The sequence below is a fragment of the Hibiscus syriacus genome, unplaced genomic scaffold (genome assembly GCF_006381635.1).
Source record: "Hibiscus syriacus cultivar Baekdansim isolate YM2019G1 unplaced genomic scaffold, ASM638163v2 tig00110944_pilon, whole genome shotgun sequence".
Taxonomy (NCBI): Eukaryota; Viridiplantae; Streptophyta; class Magnoliopsida; order Malvales; family Malvaceae; genus Hibiscus; species Hibiscus syriacus.
Window position 1 is genome coordinate 142,519 of NW_024062925.1, and position 20,756 is coordinate 163,274.

At 31.3% G+C, this 20,756-nt stretch overlaps 1 protein-coding gene and 1 pseudogene across 1 annotated transcript; one reads left to right on the forward strand and one right to left on the reverse strand.

Annotated features, from left to right (window-relative positions):
- Nucleotides 1-215: 215 nt before the first annotated feature.
- Nucleotides 216-1,673, forward strand: LOC120147845. The gene is made up of 5 exons (XM_039161121.1): nt 216-330; nt 552-651; nt 781-856; nt 943-1,035; nt 1,341-1,673. The coding sequence occupies exons 1-5, from the start codon at nt 216-218 to the stop codon at nt 1,671-1,673; spliced, it is 717 nt and encodes a 238-aa protein (XP_039017052.1).
- Nucleotides 1,674-2,537: 864 nt separating this feature from the next.
- LOC120147832 lies at nt 2,538-9,041 on the reverse strand (annotated as a pseudogene).
- Between the last annotated feature and the right edge of the window lie 11,715 nt (nt 9,042-20,756).

Below are 20,756 nucleotides of genomic sequence, written 5' to 3' on the forward strand. Positions count from 1 at the left end.
AGACTAAAATACAGTTTGCCCATTTCCATTTTCAATAGAAATTTAATGCACCGAATTTGATGCCCAATCCACCGAATTCGGTGCCCCCCTTAATTGACTTTCCTTAACCTCTTAATTGACTTTCCTTAACCCCTTAATTGACTTTCAACAAGTCTTTTATAACTGCATTATTTGCTCGGACATTACTTAATCCGACTCAACCGTGATTTCCAGGAATGGCATTGCTAGGATGTCATGTAGTTTCCACAGACCAAATTGAGGTCATGCCGTTGTTGAGGAGAAATGTAGAACGCAATAGCTCAAGGGTCATGCAGATGAATTCTAATTCAGGTGCGAGTTTTTTTTAGCTCTTCTAATTTAGTTTACATGATTCGTTTAATTTTCATTTTTTTTTCCTTTTGCCCACCAAAGTGCCATAACGAATCTTGTCCGAACAATTTGGCTTAAGTCGTAGTGGAATTATTTGGCAATTACATAGCAATGGTATTGGAGAAACTAAAGACATAATTGTTTTTTTTTTTATCTCATTTGGGAAGTATTGTTTGTTTTAGATTCATTTGGATCAATTAAGGTTGCGGAGTTGGATTGGGGAAATGAACATCATATAAAATCTGCTGCTCCACCATTTGACTACTTTATCGACACAGACGTAAGTTTTCCAGAAGCATAGATTCTTCCGAAAAGTTTATTTTTATGTCATTCTGGTAATTTTCTTGTAGTAACGTGAAACTGTGTGTAGAATAGTTGCATATATAGGACTGATGCTTCTTTGCCTTTTAAGGTTTATGCAGAGCATCTTGTGGAACCTCTATTACAAACAATTATCGCATTATCAGGCCCCAAAACCACAATTATGGTATTGCTATACCTTCTCCAAAATTTCATTTGGAACTGTTTTATTCGGTGTTCGAACTCGTTTTTGCTTTTAAATGCCCTGTTTAGTTGGGTCATGAGATCCGTTCTACTAGCGTCCATGAGCAAATGCTTCAAACTTGGAAAAATTTCTTTGACGTGAATATTGTCCCAAAAGCCAAGGTACACAATTTATACACTTTCTTAAAATTGAAATGGAATGCCGCATGATCTACCATCTGTTGTGCTTGATATTAACCCGGACTGGAGACTGCCGCTATGAACAACCGGCACGATCATTTGTGTATTGAGATGCCGATGATCAATTCAAGGGTGGTCCTTTATTTTTCAAATTGAACTTTTCTCAAACTCTTCCATTCTCGAAACTATCCACGGGTTTGAGCCTCGGATAAGAAATTCTTCCAATCTTCATTGTTGTGAAACTGCCACTCATTGAAGTTGATTAATTTTTTACTCGTTCTATGCAGATGGACAGTAAGTACCAACATCCGAGTATTCAACTCTTCATTATGGGGGTAAAGTACCTGCTGTTATTGCAGAGAAGGCAGAGTGTGCCATTAACACAGATTCTGGAGAAAACGACTCAGGATATTGACCTCCAAGTTAACAAGGTTGAACCAAGCAAAACTGATCAAGACGAGGAGGACAACCGTGGAAGTAGTTCTTTGATCGACGATCTCCCATTGACAAGACTCCCCGATGAGAAGCCTAGTGAAAGTGAGGCAAGAAGATACGGCTCGATGGCTGCCCGACTTCTACGTGACGTAAAGATAAAATTTCCAGGTATTGTTATGTGCTAAAATTTTCCAAGTGTAAACAACTTAACATTTGTTCAGCATTTACATCATAATAGAGTATACTTTTTGGTATATTTTATGTTTGTTTTATCGTTCATGTTCTCTCCATGGAATTGTGATGTGCCTTCTCACTGAAGAGTCAATTACATAAAACGAGAGTAAAATAGCATTTTATAATTATGGAAAGAGTTAGACAAGGCTCGGGCTTTGAATATTGGGTTCATATTTTAAATGAATATTTGGACAAACGTAATATACAAAAACTGAGCAAGACACGTATCAAGTTCGAATCTGGTTTATATTTTAAGTAAAATAGCATTTTATAAAATATGCATTTAAGTTTCACAAGTGGTTCACATTTACCATATATATATATATATATATATATAATTCAGGTTAGGATCCATATATATAACATTATTTGTATAAGTTTAAAGTTTTTTAGTTTTATACAAAGTTAGAACAGTTAAATATATGTAAGTGTGTTTTTGTGGAAGTGTTGAGCACAAAACGGAGCAAGCTTCCAAAAAATTTTCCTATTTTAACAGAGTCAACTATACGTTCTTACAGTTTTTAATTTAATAATTTATTTGCTTGGCTGTTAAGCTGAGAAATGGATGAAAAACTTGGCCATTCGGCTTTGTTTAATTTCAGAAATAGTCAAACCGAACCGAAGACCATCACAGTTTTCCGATCTTACGGTCTGAAAAAGACCCTGTCCGGTTGTTGGATTAAAGCACAACCCTTGAGAAGAAGATAATTATAAGATGGTGACATGTAGGCAAATCATTGGTGATGTTTTCAAAGAGATGTACAACAGATAAGAGGTAAGGTTCATAAGAGGCAGATCACAGCAAAGGCCCCTCGGTGCATTATTGCTGGTCATGCATATAATGAGACCTGCCACTGCAATCCCACCCATCTCGGCCTTAAACCCAGACCCCACCGAGCCAGAAGCTGAGTTTTCGGTGTCAGAGAGACCCCATTGGAGACAACGACAAAATTACCAACATAATTCCACAAAACAATCTATACAACATCATATTAATTTGTGGTACTGCCTGCTACCAACTTTCAAGTCCCATCCTTTTCCTTTTTACTCTAACCTACAATAATTGAGATACCATAGTGTCTTTATACACATTTCACTATGATCTTATCCTCATTGCTGTGCTCATTCTTGGAATATTTTGATCCTACATTGATGGTTTCATGGGATATGACCTCTCCAAACTTTAGGAACAGTTGGGCATCTGAGGTGCTCATTGATGGGCAATTGACCAAGTGTGGAGTCTTGAGATTTACATACTCGTCTTTGTAGCTCGTGACCTTGGCTGACGGAAGTGCTGTCGATTGGATCAAAGCTGGCTGTTTTGTTGGTGGGGTGTCTGGTGGCAACAGGCTTCCTAGGACCCGTGTCACTTCGTGCATCGTCGTCGATCCGACGGGTGTTTCTTGGTGCATAGAAGGGCTAGCTGGAAAACTTTCTTGACTGCCGCGAGATCCTTGCATGTCCCGTTGATCTCTGGATCGACGGTTTCCATGACTGCATTTTCGGCAGCCTTTGCCAAAATCTGGTAGGCGAATGAAATGATAATCATAATGTAATCAACCCAAAATGAAGAATATCCCATCAAAACGATGGATCATGGATATAAAACTAACCAGATGATGAAGATTGGATTCATTGTCTACAGGTTTCCTTCCAGTTAACAATTCAAGTAGCACGATCCCATAGCTGTAGACATCGGATTTCTCAGTCAGGCGAGAAGTGCGAGCATATTCGGGGTCTATATAACCAATGGTACCCATTATGTACGTGGAAGTGTGAGACTTCGATATGCATAAGCTTTTCGCAATGCCAAAATCAGTAATACGAGGCTCGAAATCCTTGTCCAACAGAATGTTAGATGACTTGACGTCCCTGTGGATGATCCAGGGACTACAATCATGATGAAGATATGCCAACCCTTGCGCTGCTCCTAGTGCTATCTTTAAACGCGTGACCCAATCAAGCTTTTTCTTCTTAGTAGAAACTGCGGTAAAAGGATATCTTAAATTGGCCATTCGTAAGGTTCTAATAAGGTGCTACTTTTACCATAGAATATAGAAAGAATATGTTACCAGCATATTCTAACCCCGAAACATTAGCAAAGATAAAACAGACTTACCATGCAGGAGATCCCAAAGACTGCCATTTTCCATGTAGTCGTAGAAAAGAAGGTTCTCGGAAGGGGAAAGTGAATATCCTTGAAGACAGACCAGATTTCTGTGCTTAATACTCCCTACCGTCTCAAGTTCTGTCTCAAATTCTTTTAAGCACTGTGGATAGTGAGAGTAGAGTCTCTTGATGGCAACAGGCTTGCAATTCTTAAGCATACATTTGTATACCGTGCTTGATGCACCATTGCCGATTATATATTTCTCACTCAAATTCTCGGTTATCCTCATGATGTCCTCATAAACATGAAGAGCCATATTCATGTTAAGGATTACTAGTTTCGGCCTCGAGTAAGTAACTGCATTTAATAAGTCCATTAGTCAATAAAGCATCTTTAGAAAGACTTCGAGTCAAAAGCTTGCATTTGTTTATGTATAAAAAAAGAAGGCACCTGGTTTATCCACCGATCCATCTGGAAAAGGCAGAGGATTTTGGGGACGACAAGCGGCGAACAAGATCATCAGAAGAATCACTAGGGCACCAAGTGCAATGCCTAGTATAGCTGCTTTGGATAACACAACTGCATCAATAAGAGTAAGGAGCAAAATGAATACTCATCCAAATAGAACCAAAGAACTTGATATTAAAAATATTGGCACTATTATCATTTCAAAATAGATGAATAATGTTTACCTCTCTCTATAGGATGCGACTCATTACATGGAGAAGAGAGCCAATAGCCACAAAGCCCGGGATTTCCGATAAAACTTAAACAGTTGTCAGTTCTAAGTTAGCTTTTACTTGGGAAAAGTCAGCATCTAAACCAAGCTTTTCTGCTCAGAAATACATATGTTCAAAATTCAAATTATAAACATCAAACCTGTCGGGTGAGAATCTTGAAAAGTTATTGCTTGCGGGAATAACACCAACAAGGTTATTGTAGGAGACATTTCTGCACGGTTTCATAAGACTTATAGGGTCATATGATGCCAGTGTTACCGTCTATTGTTAACTAAAGCTGTACTGAAAATAAATTTAAAAATCTAGTGAATCGTCGACTAACAGGATCGTAAGACTCATGCAGTTGCTTAATGACATCACGTCTCCCGACAAGCTATTGTTCTCCAGTCTCCTGGCAGTTTAAAATCAACAGAATATAAGAATACATGCATATCGTTCTTTGCAGAACTATTGATGTTTCATATAAATATATACATGTATACTTATAAAGATATACAAATGCATGTTCTGTGCAGTACCTAAAGGTTCAGAAATGGAGTCAACAGATCAACTTACAATAAGAACATGTTCTGAAGCTGCATGAGTTCCTGAGGAATCATGCCTGATAGGTTATCATAAGAAAGATCTCTATAAGGTACAAGGATGAGACCAGAAGTTAGAAATGGAAAAAAAGGGTCTAGTAATGAAAGAAAGATTAAGCTATCTTACATCTCCATAACACTTCTAAGATTAGAAAATTCTGCCGGAATGAATCCGGTCAAACGATTTCTGCTCAAATTCCTACAGAAAATAGAAACAATAATAAGACAAAAATCTCTGCGAAGCACTTAAACAAGATCCCGTTTTCTAGAAATGCTCACAACTTCAAAAGGTGTTCCAAATCACCAAGTGATGAAGGAATAGAGCCATTAATTTCATTGTTAGAAAGGTCCCTGGAGAAAACAAACAACTAAGAACCAACATTTTGATTCGGAAAAAAAAAAACAAAGAACCAACAAAACGATAAAAGATGAACACCTTTGGGCACTTGATACTTACAGCGTATCTAAATTACCAATTCGAGAGAGCTCAATTGGTATAGAGCCCTTGATATTGTTAGAGGAGAGATTCCTGAGGTAAGACAACAAGATAGTGTGACGAGCTTCAGCGAAAAAAAAAAAGATTTAAGGAAATTAAAAGGATAAAATATGTTAGATGATGAACAATGGAACCAATCATTTAGGCTCCATTTGGTAGATTGGTGCTACCAAATAAATCATTAACATAACAAGAATGAAGCTTACAGATAAGTCATACTCTCTAGCCTCTCGAAAGCTGGTGGAATTGTTCCATTCAACTTGTTCCCATGCACATTACTGTCATCAAAACAATCAGTAGATAGCGAAGTTTAAGGATTTTCAAATTTAGAGGAATGGAAGTTATGGCATTGGAATAATAAGATCGGTGCTTACAGGCTGTTGAGATTTGTGCATGAGCTAAGATTACTAGGAATAGGTCCCTCAAGCTTGTTGTTAGCAACATTCCTGTAAAAGAAAATGTATCAGTGCTTATGACACACTAAGAACAAACATAAACTCAACAACCAGGAAAGTCTAACATACAAATAATATAATTCTGTTAACTTCCCGAGCTCTGATGGAATATGCCCTGTGAGGAGATTATCATTCAGTTCCCTGCACAAGGAAATACCGAGATAACCGATATGTTACATGGCCAACTAGATATCACATGGCACAAATATTTGGCAGATGCCAATTGGCATTGGCAATGTGCAAGATAAACAAAGACCATGTGATCTTACAAGTAGTGCAACTTTGACATATTACCCAGTTCCGGCGGAATTGATCCAGTCAGTTGATTACCGTGCAAATATCTACAGTGTATGGTGTATTCCCATCAAAATATCTTTCAAGAAATACACTAGCAGCTACTTCAACGTATTTTGAATTTCATAGCACAAACTTACAATTTTTCAGTGTAGGTCAGATTCCCCAAGATTGGAGGTATAGGTCCAGTTAACTTGTTAGTGCTTAAATCCCTGGATAGTACAATTGCAAATTGACATGAAATAAGATTTTCTATCACATAACAAAGAGAGAATTTGAATGATAGTGAATCGGACTTCATTGCAGTTTATGAACAACATGCACTTACAATACAGCAAGTGCCTGCATCAGACCAATAACGGAAGGAATCTTCCCCGAAAGGTGATTGGCTTGCAATGATCTAACCACAAAAATCAACATGAGAACAATTAATAAACTAAATTTTTTTAGCAACAGTCTTTGTGAAATGGGAAATTTCAGCTCATACAATGTAGCTACTTGCAAGAACCCAATATTGAATGGAATTTCACCAGTTAGCTGGTTGTAGGACAAATCCCTACCAATCACATGAAAAAAATGTCTTTAGTTAACTGATCTAGATGTTTGAAAGCATTTAGCCTCTTGAGCTAGACGAGTACATACAAGACCTGGAAGGCAGTGCAATTTCCTATATTCTGAGGAATGCTGCCGGTCAAACTGTTGTTCCTCACATCACTACAAAAAAAAAATGTAAGAAGAAGTTAGACCGGAAAAAGGCCTTACTTTCAGGAAGGTAAAAAGACATAACAAAGGATGTTCAATAATGTAAGGAAACTTACAAGTACCATAGACCAGTTAGCTGGCAGATGTCCGTAGAGAGCGTACCAACTAGATTGTTTCCTCGCAAACCACTAAAACAATGAGAAAAGAAAAGATTTAAAAACACCCAGGATAAAGAATTCTTGAGATGATATCATTAATATGGGAAAAATATTCAAATTGAATTGTTTTAAAATAGAAAGAATGGGTGTGGCAACAGTTTGCACTCACAGATACTGTAACAATTCATTCCAATAGATGAGCCTCGGAATTTCGCCACTCAGTCTATTTTGTGCCAGGTCCCTGGAACCAATATCATAAGTCACGGCATGAATAAAAACTATATGAAAATATACAACGATGTTAAGAAACTATACGAAATAACTTACAGAACTTTCAAGTTCGGAATCTGTGACAGAGTTGAAGGGATTGGGCCAACTAACTGATTGTTTTTCAAAATCCTGAACATTAATTAGAAAAGAAGAAATTCAAATACATCTAACGAACCAAGAATTCAATTGTTACATTAATGTAAGAAATGCTTCGAGCATAACTTACAGAAGTTCTAGTTGTTTCAGTCTCGAGATTGAAAAAGGTATGTCTCCATATAACTCATTAAAGGATAAGTCCCTGATAACACAAGCAATGTTCAATCCAACTAACAAGCCACTGAACTTCATCAAAAACCATTCACAACATCAGAATCTTGAACTCTTTCCTGTTAAAGCACTTACATGCTTTTCAAAGACGAGCAGTCGCCAATCTCATCGGGGATTTGTCCAGACAGTTGATTTCCTCTAAGGTCTCTGATCAAATAATATAGAAGTTTTATCACATCCCAATTCAAATCAATCCAAATTTCATGCACAAAATTCTTTTCAAACGAAAAACATATTGGATTTCAAGGAGATGGCAAAGAAAAAGAACACTACAAAGTAATAAGATCCTTGAGGTCTCCAATGGCTGGTGAGATTTCCCCATCAAGATTCAAGTCTGATAGATTACTACAACGCCAGAAACCAAAACAAATAAACAAAAATCAGCTGAATGAAAAAAAAGGAAAATCAAAAGTTTATCGAACAAATAAACAAAAATTTACCATCGAGAATGACAAAAGGCAAAGACAATTAAAAGAACAAAACAATGAGACCAAATTGCAGTGTCTGAAACTCACAGTGCAACGACATTGAAGGTGACATTGTCGCAGGTGACCCCTCTCCAAACACAATAATCTGAAGAAGGTGCGTCGGTCCAGTCATATAAAACATTGTCCGCATCCCTAAGCGACTTCTTTATCTCCAACAGTGTTGCTCCTTCATCACATTACATTGCATAGACAGAAGCAAGGAATGTTAGCTCCATTGTAAACTATAGAGACAGACGGCACGTGAAGAATCAAAATTATCTTCAAAGCCTTTTGAAAGAGAAAAAGAGAAGTTTTAAACCAAAAGATTGTCGCTTTTAGCATGAACCATAACTGTAATGATAAACGAAACCAGCAGCCATTAAAGGAAGAAAACAAGACCAACTTCCAAAACATGTTAAGAAAAAGGTTCCAACTTGTTAATGGTTAGATATTTTCAGTTACCCAAACAAAACCCAGAAAAGAAGCATAGAGAGCCATGGAGTAATAAACAAAGGAGGTCCTTTTATAAAGTTAAGGTAGAATGAAACACTAACCATCTTCAGAATCCCCCGAAGCCAAATTCAAACAGAAGAGAGACACCAAGAAGACAAACACCAAACGAAATGCCATTGTCATTGCTCAACCTTCTTAACAAGAAGAAAAACCTTTGTTTCTTTTTTGAAGTAAACCAACCTTAATAGTATACCATATACCTCAAGATACTCGAGCCAAAGAGAATGAAGCCCAATTCTTTGAAGAAGAAAAAAAAAACACAAAAAGGCTCAGCTTTTCTTTGTTCTCTCTACTGTTCTACAGCTGCCTTCACCAACATGGAAATGATGCAGTGAGAATCAGAAAACTTTTTATGATACTTTTGTTGCCCCCTACTACCAAAGTAAAGCTTTTTCCTTTTTTTCAAAAAAAAAAAAGCTTTTTCCTTTTACCAATGTACGATAGCAAGGAGGAGGAGGTGAAGAGCTAGACAGAAGAGGTCCCTGCTCTGTTTGTAACATCACATCGTTCTGCAAAAATAGACCCAGACCCTCACCTCCTTCCTATGATAACAATAATAATATTTATATAAATAACAGTCCCTAAAGAATTACAGAGATGTTCCAAAGGGGGAAAAAATGCTTGCAACTGTTAAATTACTAACAGAGAGAAGAATTATTTCATAGAATAAAAAAAGTGATCTTTTTTTCTCATTCGTTATATTCATTACGTTGTTTGTAGGAAGCCTGTAAAATTAGGTAATTCAACAGGTTTCATTTGGATTTTGATAGGTCGAATAAAATTGGATACAGATTAATTTAGGTTAATTTGATGATTTGACTCGAATCAAGTTACAGGTCAAATTAATTCTGGTTATTTTCAGGTTGATTTTACATCATATTCAAATCGGGTTTAGGTCAGGTCATTTTCAGTTTATATCGATGTCAATTCAGGTCCGAAGCAGATAAAGACCAAGTTAATTCATGTTCAGGTAAACTTCAGTCGGATCTCGTTCAGATCGGGTCACGTCATTGACAGATAAAATTCAGGTCGGATGTTTACCATATACGGATTGAGTTCAGATCGGGTCGTTTTTATTTTTGGATTAATTATTTTGTCACCTTTCATGATTGTTGAATTACAAATTATAATTATATATGATTTCGAATAAATTAAGAAAAATAATATTCATTGATCAATTTTGTAAAAAATATAAATTTAATGAAAAAATTGAAGAAATGTAAAATTACAAATAAAATTTTAAAATATAAGTTAAACAACACACATAGGTAAAAGACTAAATCAAAATAAATTTAAAATGTGAGATTTAAATTAATATAAAAAAGACTAAATTAAACACATTTAATAAGTTATTGGCCAGTTACAAAAATATAAATAACAACTAACAATGGGCCAAATAAAGATGCAAATATAATTTTAAGGAATAAATTGAATACATGTAAAAGTGAAAGACTTAAAATTGAAATAAATTAAAAAACACAAAAAAATTACATTGAAATAAATGCAAAATGTGAAGAAATAATGAAAAATATAGTAAATTGCATTCATTTAAAAAATTAAAAAAATAATATATATATATATAATATAAGTTTATATATAACTATATATAAAACTATATTATATAATAAACTATATAATTATTATAAGCTATATATAAATTATGTTTATGTGAACTATATATATATATAAAAACTATGTATATAAACTATATATGTATAAACTATAAAAATTATCTAGTTTATAAAATATAATTTATATTAATATATTTTATAAAATATATATATTAATATAGTATATATATATATATATAAACTATATATGTAAACTATATAAAATATACTTTATAAATTATAATTTATATTAATATAATATATGTATGTATAATTAATATAAGTAATCTATAGAATATATATATATATAGTTTAAAAAAACAATATGAATAAACTATATACTTTAAAATATATAAAGTAATAAAGTATATAGTTTATAAAAACCCTAAACCCTATACCCTAAAATATAAACCCTAAACTTTATAAACTATATATGTATAGACAAATTTGATAATTCATATATAGTTTATATAAACAATAGTTTATATAAATTATATATGTAACATTAACCTATAGTCTATAAACAATAGTTAATATATGTAACCTATAGTATATGTATACATGTAAACTATATTATATGTATACATGTAAACTATATAAGTAACTTATAGTACATGTATGTATAAACTATGTATAGTATATATAAACTATATATATACAAAATAACGTATATATATAAACCATATAAAATAAATTATTTATATAGTTTATAGAAACAATATGCATAAACTGGATAAAGTAATAAAGTATATAGTTTATAAAAACCTTAAACCCTAAATCTTAAATCATAAACCATGAACCCAAAATCATAAATCTTAAACCATAAACATTAAACCCTAAATATTATACATAAACAATAATTAATATATGTAACTTATAGTATATGTATATATGTAAACTATATATCTAACTTATAGTACATGTATGTATAAACTATGTATAGTATATAAACTATATATAAACCTATAGTATATATATACAATCTATTTATATGTTATATAAATATATATGTAACCTATAGTTTATAATCAATAGTTTATATTAGTGTACTATATAGTTTATACTTTATAACCTATAGTATATAATTTACAAACTATAGTTTATATTAATGTACTATATAGTTTATATTAATGTTAATTATCTTAACTATAATTTATATTAATATAGTATATAGTTTATAAACTTTACTATATTAATATTAATTATATTAACTATAGTTTATAAACTATACTATATAATTTATAACATATAGTTTATATTAATATTAATGTTATAGACTATATTTTATATTAATATTAATTACAAATTATAAACTATATTATATTAATATAAGTTAATATTAATATTAATTATATTAATATTAATTATATTAATTATATTAATATTAATTATAATATATAATTATTTTAATATTAATTATAAATAGTTAATTAATAAAAATTATATAGTGATGAAATTGAAATAATTTAAAATATAACGATTAAATTGAATCATTAAAGTTGGACTAAATTGAATAAAATCAAAACAAGGGGACAACGGTACAATGCGAAATGAAATTAAAAAAACAAGCGGATCCTTAACCCGACCCGAACGGAGCGATTATATAAGGTCAATTTTTTTTGTTTTTTTTTCTCATTTTCGGTTTCCTATTCATTTTCCCATTTTGCTCTCTCTCTCTAACTCTCCGTTTCTCTGCCTTCTCTCTAGAAGTTCATCTGTGTTCTTCATTTTCTTTGAAAAAATCTTCATTTGATCTTTAAAAAAACCAAATCAAAAACAAAATGTTTTTTGGATCGAACACACGAAATTTCATCCTTGTTCATCCTTGTTCATACCAAAACCCTTATTTGATCTTCATAAACACTAAAACCCATACGTTTTCTTATTTTCCGATCAAACACCCAAAATTTTCTCCCATGTTCATCCGTATTCATCCCAGTTCATATTTGTTTTTCACAAAAACCATCCGTTGATCTTCACAAGCACTAAAACACATATAATCTCCTGTTTTTAGATCAAACCCCAAACCCAAACAATAGATCATCATTATCCTTCCCCAAACCATTCTTTGATCTTTACAAACACTTAAACCCTAAAATCATTTTATTTTCTTCGATCAAACCTAAACCTATTCATCTTCTGTAACTCAATCCTTACTTAAACCCTAAACTAAAACCTAAACCCAAACCCAAACCCGAACCCGAATCTGAACCCGAATCCGAACCCGAATCCAAAATCTGAACTCGAACCTAGAACTCGAACCCAAACCTAAAAACCCTAACCGAGCATCTTCATTTATTGTCTCTGTTGATATTCGAATCCTTATTTTTTTTTTCAAGGGTTTCATGGACAGCCTTTCCTACGAGTTGAATTATCCAAGTATGTTTAGTATTTTATTATTTTGTTTTTAATTTTAATATTGTTTATTAATATATTATTCATTTCTTTTGTAGGAGAAAACCCAACAAATCAGAATGAATAACATTCTAAAAGAGGTAAATATATTGTAATTTGTAGCTACTGTTGATTTATTTCCTTTGTAATCCTTGTTTATGTTGTTGGTTGTTCATTCGGATTAGTTGTATAAGGTTGTTAGCTACCTTTATTTAGGGTTTAATCAAAGTTTAATTTTTACCATACTATCCCTAATTTTTTTACAAGGGGATGTAAATGATATACTGTCTGAACAGTTGATTTAAATAAATCCTCTAAGAGGAAGTCCACTGGTTCATCCGAATTTTGGAGAAGAACCTCTCATGTTTGGGACCACTACACATTCACCAAATCTTATGATGGTTCTATTTATGCCGAGTGTAAGTATTGCAAATTGAAAAGGTATAAAGCTAATTCTTATATTGGTACATCTAATCCTAGAAGATATATTGAGAAATGTTAAGCATATAAGGATTTTCTTGCTGAAAATCCTGGAAGTGTAGCTTCTTTTGATCAAAACAAATACTGTGAATTGTTTGCTGAGGCTATTATGTATCATGGTTATGCATATAGTATTGTTGAGAATAACAAACTTAGGGATTTACATCATTACCTTAATTCTTCTATTAAGGATATATCTAGGTGTACTGTTACCAAGTATTACATGTTGGAGCATGAAAAGCATAAAAATTATTGCTTGATTCAATGCATTCTGTCTCAAGTCATGTTTGTTTTACACGTGATGTTTGGTCTGTCTGCACTTCATGTTCTTATTTTGCCCTTACTGCTTATTATGTTGATAACTGGAAACTTCAGTCTCAAATACTTAATTTTTGACGTTTTCCTCCTCCTCATGATGCTGAGTCTATCTTTAAGTTTGTGAAAAAATTATATGTGAATGGGGTCTTGAAAAAAAAACATTTACCATTACACTTGATAATGCTTCTGCAAATGATAGAATGGTTAAGAGACTGAAAGATGATTTGAATGTCATTTCTCCTCTTCCCTGCAATGGTAAGTACTTCCATATAAGGTGTGCTGCCCACATTTTGAACTTTATAGTTCAAAAAGGTTTGAAGGTAATTGATTCTTCTATTAATAAATTACGTCAGATTGTTAAGTTTATTGATTCTTCTGACTCTCGACTTTGTGCCTTTGAATTAGCTGTTAAAGACTGTGATTCTTCTTTCTTTGGTAAGTTAGTATTGGATGTTCCTACTCATTGGAATTCGACTTACTTGATGATTCATAGGGCACTTGAGGCTAGATTAGGAATTAACTTGTTTGTTAATAGGGAAAATGAGTTGGATATCATTACTGATCATGAATGGGAAACAACTCAAACAATCTGTGATTTTCTTGAGCTTTTTTTATGAAATTACTACTTTGTTCTCTGGTTCTAAGTATCCCACTTCTAGCTTGTATTTGGCTACCGTTGTTGCAATTGAGAAATTGTTGTGTGATACTCATAATGATCCTTGTGAAGGTATTTCTACAATGGCAGGACCCATGCTTGAACTATATGAGAAATATTGGTCTGATCACTCTATGATTCTGTCTTTTGCTATTTTACTTGATCCTCGATATAAATTACAACTTAGTAAGGAGTTGTATAATGTTCTTTATGTTGAGGATGAGGTTAAACGGAGGGTAAGTGTAACAACCCAATTATCGGGTCAGTAACCAAAATGTAAGACTTTTTATGAAATTACTACTCTGTTATCTGGTTCTAAGTATCCCACTTCTAACTTGTATTTGGCTACCGTTGTTGCAATTGAGAAATTGTTGTGTGATGCTCATAATGATCCTTGTGAAGGTATTTCTGCAATGGCATGACCCATGCTTGAACTATATGAGAAATATTGGTATGATCACTCTATGATTCTGTCTTTTGCTATTTTACTTTATCCTCGATATAAATTACAATTTCTTAAGGAGTTGTACAATGTTCTTTATGTTGAGGATGAGGTTCAACAGAGGGTAATTATAACAACCCAATTATCGGGTCAGTGGCCAAAATAAAAGACTTTTAAACTTAGTGGTTAAATTAGAATAAAGTGATAAGTTTAGTGATTTATGGTCGAATTTTCGTGTAGGGTTAAGAGCAAATTTATTATATTTGAGAGGCCAATATGGTCTTTTGATAATAAAAGATTATTATCTCCTTTATTTAGGAGATAAGCATGGGTTGAAGACATCTGGAATCCTTTCTTTCTTTCTTCTTCTTGCCGTGCACTCCCTCATCCAAAGGTAAGTTTTTCAAATCTATTGGTTTCTTCAAATTTTGGTTGGCTAATGGAAGTTTGGATGTTATATAAGCTTAAGGAAAGCTTATATAGCATTAAAACAACAAGATAAGTGTTTTAGAGATGGATTTGTAAAATGGGTTTTTAGATGAATTATTAATATAGTGTAGTTTTTGAAGTTTTAATTGGATATTTGACTTGTCAATAGGCCAATTAAAGGGCTAGGAGTGTTAGAATTGGTTAATAACATGTTTGAAATATGGGTATGATTTTAAGATTCAAGTGTTCAATTGGGAATTTAGATAATTAAGAGTTGTAAATGAATATTAATGGGTGTGGAAGTATTAAGGCGAGTTCAAAGGCTTAAGATATGTGTTTATGAGAGTTTTCGGGATTAAATTGGCAATTATGGGCTTCGAGTATCGGTACCCTTATGAACAGTACGGATATCTCCTGAGTTAAATATGAGTATTTGTAGGGGGTTGTATCGATACCTGTTGATATTGGTATCGATACTGTAAGGGTAGTATCGATACCTGAAGGATGGTATCGATACCCTTAAAACATCGAATGCCAGATTGGTATCGGTACCTTGAGGAGGTATCGATACCCTTGAAACATCGAATATCGTTTTGGTATCAGTGCCATGAGGAGGTATCGATACCCTTGAAGGGTGGTATCGATACCATTAGGGTAGTACCGATACTTCCAAGCATGAAATAAAAATGTAGGGTTTTTTGCATTCCAAGTTTTTTTGATTCGATATAATTGAGTTAAAGAACGATATTGATTTTAGATTGTTTTGTGTAGTGTTTGAACGTAATTAACTTCCAGTCAGCTTGGCATTTTTGAGTATCGATTCGAAAGGAATTTGATTAGACTTTAGTGAGGTAAAGGTGAGTGCAACTTCTCTTTCTTGTAATAGAGTTGAGGAAGGCTTGCGATAAGCCAACCTCCGTGTTCTCGATCGAAAACTTTATATTTATTTTATGTTATATTTCAATGTTTTATTCAATTTTCATTATAAAAACTATGTTTTATGATAATATGTTATGGAAATGTGAACCTTGAACAAGTGAATGTGAACTTTGAACCAGTGAATGTGAACTTTGAACCAGTGAATGTGAACAAACTCTATGAGAAAGAAACTATGTGAATAAGAAACACTTTGAATAAGGATTGAACAATATTATGTGATTAATAGCCCAAAGTATATGCATGAAGATTAGAGGTATAGTTGGCATGCCAACAGTCAAGGGTTTTATGTGGTCATTCAGGATAATTATGTGGTCATTCGGGACAAAAATGTGGCACTTCGGTACAAACTTATGTGGTCATTCGGGACAATTATGTGGCACTTCGGTGCAAATTACGAGCTGTGGTGACAATATTAGTGCATAAACTCATATTACTCAAATACATAGAGTTCTCAATAGTATACTTTGGGCACTTGAAACAAAGACCTACAAAGTGTAACTATTTATAGTATATCTTTGATATGAAAATAAATAAAGTTCTTTGCAAAACATTTTGAATAAAAAAATAAGATCTCTGTTAATAAGTTAGCACTATTAGTATTACCTCACTAAGTCATCGACTTAGCGTGTGTTTTCTCACGCGTAGGTTTGAAGAAAGCTGAAGATTGATTTGGGTTGAGGATAGCATACACTTCAGAAGATCAGAACAAATTAAACGTAGGTTTTTGTTCATTTTGTAAACTGTTGGCATGTCTTATACGTTTAATTTGAAATACTCTGATCGATTTTGTAAACTTATATATATATTGTATTTTATAAACCATCAAAGTTTTTATGCAAACATGAATGTGATAAGTTTATCTTATATGAGTTAATGTTTTCACCTTTTTATCTTGATTATAATTTATAAATTATTCTTATTCGTTAATTTCATATGTTTTGAAAAGTCAATGTGACACCTCGGATTCGTATCCATGTCGGGTATGGGTCAGGGGTGTTATAGTAAGTCTCATTTATGATGAGTTTCTTGAGTTATATGTACTTTATTCAAAAAAAAATGCACCTTGTGTTTCTTCATCTTCTTTTTCTGTCCAAAGTAGCACATCATGGACAGAAGTGGCTCAAGTTCCAATCAGCCTCGAACATTTAGAAAATCAAATTTATTTCAGGTTAGTTAATATAATTTATAGTTGAATTTTAACTTATTTATTTCCTGTTTTCATTTACTAATTTCTTGTCTTTTGTTTTTCATAATTTTGATGCCAATTTAGTTGCTTCAAGAAGTTGACGATTTGATTTTGACTCGTACACCAGTTTTCCCCTTGTCCCTTGTATTGGAGAATTGGATTTTTGATATGTTGGAGTATTGAAAAAATCAATGTGTTTCATATCCTGTACTTTCACGCATGGCGAGAGATATATTGTCTATTTCAATTACTTCAGTTACATCTGAATCGTCCTTTAGTATGGGGGTAGAATTTTGAACAAATTAAGAGCTTCACTCTTACCAAAAAATGTTGAGATTTTTGTTACAACCCGTAATTGGTTGAATGGTTTTGAGCCGGAGGATAAGGATGAAGACTACCTTACTGTGGTTAATGACTCTGCTATGTAAAGGTATGATATAATTGTTTTATTTTTAATTTTAATCTCAATATTTCAAACTGATTCTTAATTATTTTAATTTTATTTTTTTAGGGTGTTAACGTTAAGTGGAACAATTGGAATTTAATATTCAGTCTTGTTTCTTCCATTTACAGGTAACTTTTACTTATTAATTACTTTTTGTATTTATTATGCTTAACAGTAACTGAAACAAATTTTTATTGATGCTTTTGTTTTTTTTTTGTAGGATGTTTCTGTCCAAAGTAACACATTCTGATTTTGCTTGATATTATTTTTGTTATTATAAACAATGTTGAATGTTTGTTTATGTAAGGGTTTGATAAAGTCGTAAATGTTTGGCACTGTTGGCCATCGTATTCCCTTTGACTTTACCGCTGATTAAATGTTTGTTTAATGTAGAAATTCTGCCTGTTGCTGCTTGTTGTTGCCTTGTAATTTATTTTGTTGGTCGGACTTAAATTGATTGTTGAAACTGTCATTTTTTTCGAAATAGCTACTCATGTTAAATTAGGTTGGTAGCTTTAAAAGTTGCCCGTAATTTAACAATGTTGGCAGCTATTTCGATATAAAAGTTCGATGAAGAAATTTCTGGTAGCAAAGTTAAACTTTTAGCCTTATAAAAATTTTTGTTATAAGATATGAGAGCTTAAAAAAAACACTTTTTTTTTCATTTTATTGTATTCAACTTGAATTGACTCAAATGTTATTCAAATTTTATATCAAATGTTATTTAAATTATCATTATCAATTAAATTTATATTTTATATTATGTTTTATTTATGTTATAATTGTTAGATAATTTTTCTTTACAAAAATTAAACGGTATAGTTTATATTATATTTTAGAGAATCAATTACGCTCAATACTAATTTCATTTATTATCAAATGAATTATAATTTCATTGTCAAAATTATTTATATTAATAATGTAAAACGTTAATATATATTACATAATAAATACTTTCATTATTAATATTATTTTTTCTTTATATAAATTAAACTATATAATTTATATAAATTAAACTATATTAATTTTCCTTTGCATTATTAATCATGTTTTATCTAATTTACATTTAAATAATTTTATTATTTTTATTAAATAATTTTATATAATAGGTATATTTATTAATTTAATTATCATAATAAATATTTTATTATAAAATTTAAAAAACAATCATATTAATTTTTTAATTACATCATAAACTAAAAAAACTCATAATTTTATTAAAGTCTTATAATTTCGTCCATGATAATATATAAAGTCATGTAAATATCAAGGTAAATATCAGATTAGGTCATTAACAAGTCGGATTATTTACAGGTCAAGTTAAAAACATGTCAGGTTGAAAACAGATCGGGTAATACCAGTTATTTACCAGGTCAATATCGGGTTCGGATTTATATCAGTCGGATGCATGTCGATTTCAGGTATCATTTTTTCAGTTTAATTCGGGTTCAGGTCGTTCTCAGTTTGGGTTCAGATCCACAATTTTCAGGTCCAACTCAGATTCAGGTAAACACCAGTACAGACTCGAGTCGGTTTTGGATCGCTACAGCGTAGGTTAAAAACAGTTTTGACTCAAGTCGGTTTCAGTCAATTTTACAGATCGGGTCAACTTTTTACATCCCAAGTTTTTATGTTTTTTTCTTTGGTTGTCTTCCGTTCATCTAATTCAGATTGTACATTTGATTTTAAAAAGTGTATCTCTTAATAGAAATTTTTTATATATACAATAACTTAAAAGTTGTTTATCATTTGAATCAATCCTGATTGATGTTTGTAAGTTTTATTATCAAACATTATTTAAAAACCTATTTTTCAAAATTAATCTTCACTGAATATTAATTATCAGATTAATCAAGATAAAAAGTTTAAAATTAAAAGTGTATTTGATAGTTGAAAAATATTTTTCGAAAAATGTTTACATCATGTGTTTGATAGTTGTAAAATATTTTCCGGTATTTGATAACTGTGATTAGTATTACATAAAATATTTTTTAGTGTTTGATAGTTGTAATTGATTTTCTTGATATAATTCATTTTCCTAGTTCCTTTTTATTTTCTGCTGTTTTACCATCTAATTTTTTGTAAAAATTTTACTAAATTTTCACTTTAAAGGATAAGCACTTAAAAATATTATTTTATACATTTAATATTAAATTAATATTTTAATATAATTTTAAGAAAAATATTAATTATTAAAATATTTAATATAAATATAATATAATTTTAATAATATTATATTTTTAATATTATATTAATATACACTCAGATATATTATAATAATATATGATATTATATTTTTAATTTAGTAATATATAATAAATTATTAGTATTTTCTATTACTTTTATAAATATAATATTATTAAATTATTAATAATGAGTAATATTAATTTATATATTTAATATTAATATAATAATTTAGTATTACGTTCATAAAATACTAATAATTAAAATTAAGAGTGTTTAAATGGTTAATTCAACCACGATCAAATTGAATTACCATTAACAAAATAAATCGGACTTTTTTATTTAATCGTTAATGGAATCATTTTTAAAAGAAATATTAACTGAACCGAACTTTATTCATTTTATGTAAATCATTTTCTGTAAAATTAATTATACTGTATCAAACAATTAGTGAAAATGATCTACACAATATCATCAAAACACCGTAAAATAGTTTCCGAAAACTATTTCTCATAAAATGTAATTCATTATACGTAAAATAATTTTAAGTAATTCATCTTACGTAAAATAATTTTCACGTAATTCATTTCATGTAAAATAGTTATCAAGTAATTCGTTTTACGTAAATTATTTTCTAAAAAAAATTAATTACAGTCTATCAAACAGATCCCAAATAGATAATAAAAGAAATTATCGCATATACAATTTTTTATAAAAACATGAATTATTGAACGATTTAGTTACTGAATTTTAGTGAACTCTTGTAGCATCAAAGTTGCAACATTCATTGGTGATTCATCGTAAACGAATTCTCTAATAAATGGATTACAAGTTTTCTT